General features: G+C 38.7%; 1 protein-coding gene across 1 annotated transcript in view; it reads right to left on the bottom strand.

The window, feature by feature from the left end:
- LOC108578495 (receptor-type tyrosine-protein phosphatase kappa) overlaps window positions 1-7044 on the bottom strand; it is a 258286-nt gene that overhangs the window by 3364 nt on the left and 247878 nt on the right. The window contains exons 10-13 of the mRNA XM_017941843.1: window positions 6376-6625; window positions 5809-5885; window positions 4350-4589; window positions 2986-3330 (exon numbers count right to left, since the gene is read on the bottom strand). Coding sequence (XP_017797332.1) covers window positions 2986-3330; window positions 4350-4589; window positions 5809-5885; window positions 6376-6625 — 912 coding nt within the window. The remainder of the gene's footprint in view (window positions 1-2985; window positions 3331-4349; window positions 4590-5808; window positions 5886-6375; window positions 6626-7044) is intronic.

Raw genomic sequence — 7044 nt, 5'->3', positions numbered from 1 at the left:
GACTTTTCCCCAACGAATGCATTCCGGATTTTCTCCTTTCCACAACCCCCAAAACCTGGTATAAACACAGCCTCAAAAAGGGTAGAAAAATACTTGCTATCTTACAGTCAGTAGGAGACGTTATAACCGCGTTCAACGAAACTGGTATCCAGAATAATTAAAATAAACTTTATTCTCTCATCCACACCGTCTAAATGATTCGACGATAGGGCCGAGTACTTGAGATTACTATAGGAATGAAAAGTGCGTGGCCACGCAATAATTCGGGTGGACCTGACGAAATACTATCTAAGAATGTCTGAAATGAGTGAGAAAAATAGAATAATCGAGACAGAGTGTCAGGGTGCAAGGATTATAGGGTGTGGAATATGCGTGCTCAGAGCAGTGAAAGAACAGTCCGTAGCCAGAGTCGAACGTGAGTGCAGCTTTTTGAGTATTGCGAGTGTTGTGCGAATATACTTATTCATTTTTGTAATAAACATTTTTGTTGGAATCACTCATGCGTATCTAACCCACTCATGTGGGATTTCCTTAAATCGACGTGAGTTACGAGAAGTAGCACGTTTCATTTGTCTTACGAAAAACAACACGTTTGTCGCGAAAAATATCACGTTTCGTTTTTCGTCGCGAAAAGTAGTAAATTTGAATGGTTGGCTACGAAGAATAGTACGTTTCGTCTTTTGCTGCGAAAATTAACAGGTTCGAGTAATTTGTCACAAAAAGTAGCATGTTCAGGTTGTAGTGACGAAAAGCACATTTGAATTAGCTACGAAAAAAGCATGCTTTATACCGCAGCAACCGACAAGATTTGACTTTCTTTTTTTATCATGTAAGTCAAATATGATCAAATCTGATCTAATAAGAATGTTGCCTCGCAAGAAATCGCGACGAACCCTCGGTCTGGTGGATTATCATCATAAACATGTGCAATTACACTTGGCCGCCAGACCGAGGTACCGGTCCTCTCGCGTGTACCGTACCCCCCGTGGAGAGGTCACATGCGCGGTGGAAAGTCAACAACCCAAAAAGGGGGGTTTTCTTATGTTAAGCAACAATCCCCTTCCATTGGAAGGAACTGCGTCCCACCTAAACAACCTCCTCCAATGAGGAGTCAGCACCTACAACCCCCAGAAGAAATCGGCCACCAATCAGCAACTGGCCGAGCGGATAAAACTAAGGAAACGAGGCAGAAGCGCGTCCTTTTTGGAAGTCTTAGCAGTTGGTCTTACGAAAATTAGTACTTTGATAGTCTCGTGGCGACATCACCTCAAGTATCACTCTGTTGCAAATAAAACTAGTTCTTAGTATTTCACACTGAATCAATCAAGGTGTGATTAAACGATAGACCGAACGAAAGACCCGAACAAAGAATCATGTTCTACTGTAATCATAATATACAGTATTCCCCGCTTAATTGACGCAGAGCTCAGGTCCGTGTCACGACTGTTATCGAGGGAGGTAGGTGTTCTGGGAATTACCGGCTGTTATTTCTCTTCGGTTTGTTCGCTTTTCGAGTGCATCAGAGTTTTTCGTTTTGGAGATGAGATGGAGTTATTCTTTATTAAACAATATTTTCAAACGTTAAATTTTTCGATGCAAAATGCATTTTAACAATTTAAACTGATCATACACTGAAATGTGTTAGTCCTCGCCGTAAAGTCCAAAATGTGCTATTTTTCGTGGCGGAACAGTACAATGTATTAGTTTTCGTGGCGGAGGACCAAACATGCTAACATTCGTATGAAACGATGAAATATGCTTCTTTATGTGGCACACTAGCACGCACTGCTCTTCGTAAGACAAATGAAACACTCTACTTTTCGTAACGCACGACCAAATAATCCCTACAGTATTTTGTCTTCGTTTTCGCTCTGTCATACATATTCATTTCCTACAGGTACTCCAATATGACGAAGGAGTTACACAGTTTTATGCCGATTACGATATCAAGGACTGTATCAATTTAATCAGTGAAACATGGAATGAGATTACGCCGCGAAGTATTTATCGTTCCTGGACGAAACTTCTCAGTGGTCGGCTTCCATCTAATGACACCATAACCAGTGAGAATGCCACACTAACTGTCAGTGAACAAATTACAGCACAACCTTTCGGAACGATGTCTGCCGAAGAGGTGACAGAGTGGATTTCCAAATGTGAACAAGAAGAATTAATTCACGAGGAAGCAACAATTAAAGGAGAAAATAGCTCACCACCTCCTTTTCAAATAGAAGAAGAGGAAGTCGACCGTGTACTGTATAATTTAGAAAAGTTGAGTAAAATCGAACCAGAAATTGAAGCTCATGCAAAAGCAATAATAGATTATTATAATAGAAAAGAAGAAAGATAATATTGTTTGCGTTTTTGCTGTTGTTATTGTATTATATTTTTATTTTGTTTTTATTATACATTGATAAATTTATTTTGTATCCCTTATATTAATTACAACATTTATTGAAATATCATAATATTTGGTCTTATTTTTATTGTAAATCTTTTGGTCCAAATAATTCTACAATTAGAAATTATGTTTAATTTTTGATACATAGGTGCATTGTGTATCATCGATAACGGGTCTCGGTTACGTTTATTTTAGGTACGTAAAGCCAAAAACTCACTCTACAAAGCCAGTTTCAAGAACTGGCGGGAATAGCGACAGTCAGCTAACGCGACAATACTGCACTTGAAACAAATCTTCGAACTGATCAATGTTAGTTTGAAACTATGAATAGCAATTTCAATAAAACAGAATCTATTCATAAAAATTCAAACAGATCTTTTTACCAATCTCACTTTAACCACTGATAAACGTAACATTAAATTAAACAAAAATTCATACAAGACAAACAATGTTTATCTAATTAATTAGCTACCCTATCGTACTAATTGCAAACAACATGAAGAACTAAAGACATCGTCGTTAAAATCTGAAAGTAGTACCAACGACAATATGACTAACAACTTCCGCTGTTTACGAGCACTTACCATGTTCTCAACGAGCTGAGGCCTGTGCCTGCGTACGGTTTTAACTGCCTGGAAAATGTCCACTTCCCCGTGCTGAATGACCTGTTCTATGCACGCGTTTGCGGCACAATACACGCCACAACGACTTCTACCATCTGGGGAGACCACAGCGACCGGCCCATAATCCGTTCGTTGCCTCCACCTTTCAACCATATTCATCAACTCGACCAGACTGTTCGTCGACGTCGGGACCTTGTGACCCATTGGCCAACAGGTCAGCTGGAACAGTTGAACGGTCTTCGGTGGAGCTTTCACTCCTGCCATAAGCTCGGTCAGCGACACAATCTTCTTATTTATCCTAAAAATCTGTAGGAATAGGTGATATTATTTTGCGGAATTCTTCTTGTAACGGAGGTTTGAGGATAAAGATGTGAAAAGTGAACACAAACTCGTGGCTCAGATTATAGTTGACGTGTATCAATTGTATATTATTGTGTATAAATTTGCATTTCAACTCTAATACTAGCTTTAATTTAATTTAATTTAATTTTAGTTTGGAATAAATTGATCCTTCCTTAAAGATTTATTGCGAGCAACTAGTCAATGTAAATTTTTCTAACAATTTCTGCTACTTTTTGAAAAAGGTATTCAATTTTCTGATGCAGCCTTACTAAAGACTTTCTAGAATGATCAAAGTTAAACTTTTCAAACTTTCCAAACAACAAACATAATGTTTTATCTTACTAAATTTATACATAATTATTAAACTAAACTTTCACAAGTCAAACTTAACGAGAACAACGTTCCACCATTCTGTCAGAATCTCTTCTTATACTCTTCTGTTAAAATCAGAATCAAATCACAAATTTTATCAAATCCACACCAATTACTAATTACGAAACAAAATCCTCCGTCTAAAGAATTTCCAAATTTTTAGATTTTTAAATTACAAACTTTAAGCAAAAGATTATTAATTGAAGACTGGGCGTAACAGTGTCTGCAAGTTTCAATAACGAAGTTTTACCTACCAAAATGCTATTTATTAGCAAAATATATAAAACCACGTTACTTTATACAATCTAACAATATTTTTATTCCAATACCTCAAAGTCTTGTTATTTAATAAAAAACAAGGTAAAAATGCAATGTCACTTATAGTTTTATTTACATCCACTCTTCAATTCTCCTTTCCACTCTTTTCCCACTCTATGGTCCATACGAAATGAAACTCTAAACATTCCAAATGACGAACTTCAATTTCCTCCTCAGTGCATAGGTACGCCACTAATCCTTCGTAGTCTTAAAAACCGGCACGTTTCGAGACCAGCTCATAAACCCTAAGGAAGGAACTCGGAAAGTAGGTCAAAGTAAGTGAAGCTTCTCACCCAGGTCTTGATGTTCGTATAGTGATTGTGGCTGATGTGATCAATCGTAAATACAGGACCGTATTTCTTCGAGTGTTTTCCCTCCGGCCAAAAGCTTGGGAAGTTGGTGGAACCTGGTGGAGGCACACACAGCACCACCACGGCGGCGCACTCGTAGTCGTAAACCAGGGACCAGAACTCACCACACGTGTGTCGAAGTGGCCATTCGGTTACGATGTATTCCCTGGGCTTCGTGTAACCCTGTCGAGAACAACCTGGTGGAGGCACACACAGCACCACCACGGCGGCGCACTCGTAGTCGTAAACCAGGGACCAAAACTCACCACACGTGTGTCGAAGTGGCCATTCGGTTACGATGTATTCCCTGGGCTTCGTGTAACCCTGTCGAGAATGCTCGTTTAGCAAAGAAGCGAACATCTCCGCGCCGCGCCGGCGAGTTCGTAAGGAACATAAGTAATGACAGAAGGGTGGACCGAAAGAGGGTGACGAGTAATTTGCGATAAAAACTGTAGGAGAGAAGATCGTTCTTTTATGTACAAATGGGTCAGCTGTTTTTGTGGAAACCATTAGAGATGAAGGGGAGTCTTTTTCATTGATGATTTCTTCGTGGAATTTATTGACAACTATCTGACTTTGATCAAACTTTCTAAAGATGGAGGAAGTTTGTACGAGGTTTGACAAGAAAATTACCAGAACTGTGCGTGTAACTCGGTATCTCGCAAGTAGAGAGAAAAACTGACGTTGCAACTATGACGGCTGGTTACCATTGGCAATTTAACTGGCGTTCAGTTTGTATTGAAAAAATCATTTCTTTAGAGATTTACAGCGGTTTTTGTAACTCGATTTTCTTTACCTCTGTGATTTTTAAAACGGAACCTACAGAAATATAGATTCAATTTTTAGCGAAAAGCAGTTACGTTTATTTCTTAGCCAATATACATGCTTCACTTGGCTTTACGTGACTTATTTTCTGCTTTTGAAATTTGAAGAGAGCGTTAAAATGACGCACTTTTTAAACAATTCCAGAGACCGATCTGAAAGCTATTTCTAAAAGTATCTGAAAAGAGTCTTTTCCGACGTATAAACAGCAATGGTAATTTTCATTTAGAATAACTTTTAAGACGCTAGTTCAGGTATTTTTTGACGAAACCTCATACCTGATACACGATGAGGTAGATAAGATACTACGTGTTCTTTCATGGATACACTTAGGCAGTTTGGGAATTAGCAAGCTGTGTTTATTCATTGGAGAATATTAACGAAGGGAAAGGGGTTTACATTTTGATTATCCTGTGACACTATCGAAGGGTGGAAATTTTGACTACCTCCAATAGTTCCTAAAAAAACAGCACATAATTATATTTGCCCAATGTATATTTTGTTAATTGGAAGAAAAATAGTACAGTTATCGAAGAAAGAAATAACATCGACACGAGACGAGCATAAACAGCAAACTTACGTCCACAAAGACAGCGTTTATATAGTCAGTGTAACTGTTACCCTGGAAGCTGGTGAGGTATGGTCGAAAGTTGTCAGCTAAACCGAGAAATATAATTTCACGAGTTAAATGTATGATCGATACTTCGACAAATAAAATACCCATTATTTACACACATAAAATATCAAATACAATATTGTACGAGGGACGTTTACAGACTGTCGTGTCGTGGTGTAACAATGTATTTACACGTTTCCGTGACATTTACATCAAACAAAAATATCGTAAGCTTCGCACAGTAGTGACAAAAGATAAATTCTACGCGAAAAGAAAAAAAAAAACGAAATTTAAGAGCAGAACAATGTACAGGATTCTGTAAAAAATCCCTCGTATAATTTCGAAAAAAAAAAGAAGAAATATCGATAGGAATGAAATATACGGTCCGTTTATCACAGTGTCCGCATGCTTTTGAAATGCAATTTTCACAAGGTACGGAGAATGCCCCACTTTGTTTTATCTTTTTTTCCCCCGTTCTTCTTCTTTTTATCGGGGAAACATTCATACGTGATTCCATCGGCGGAAACTTACGTGGCACTACAAGAACATCCCTGTTCTTTTCCCTGTTATCGGCTCGATGGCCTCCGGCGCAATCTCCGATCGTAAAACGCGGCGTTTGCTTACAAATTTGCTGATACTCCCGCTGATATTCATTCATCTTGGTTATTGGATCCTTTACGCTCTTCTGTTTCAGGCGTTGCGACAACTCCGAGACCGGAAACCACGAGGTGCCGCACACCACGAACTCCTCTAACGTGTCGTACACGAATTTGTACTGTTCCTAGATAAGAAGCAAGTTTGATTATTGCAAAGGATTATTTATTTCATCGTGACTTTGAACATGTATATGTTTTTAGTAATATCGTGTTAAGGCAACATCTTACGACACGGGTGTAGCAAAAGGCTATTTCTGAACCTAGGATTTTTAGCTTATTGTTAGAATGTATTTAAGATATGCCTCGAGGAGAGAAATTGAAGTGTATAGCCTGGAGCAGGGGTCTTCAACCTTTCACAGCCTTTGGAACCCTGCTAGTTCATAACTTTGGTTATCCACGCAAGTTCCACCTAAAGTGGGACCAACTCTCCCCGGAAAAAAGGTAATGGCAGACAATTCTTTGAGAAACACTGAAAAATGGTTTTAGGAAGGGATGAATCTTCAGGGCGTGGAATAAGGGGGATCTCAGGGGATATCTTATATTT

This window comes from Habropoda laboriosa, unplaced genomic scaffold, assembly GCF_001263275.1.
Source record: "Habropoda laboriosa isolate 0110345459 unplaced genomic scaffold, ASM126327v1 scaffold38, whole genome shotgun sequence".
Classification (NCBI taxonomy): Eukaryota; Metazoa; Arthropoda; class Insecta; order Hymenoptera; family Apidae; genus Habropoda; species Habropoda laboriosa.
Note: the sequence above shows the minus strand (reverse complement) of the source record. Positions and strands in the feature narration are given on the sequence as shown.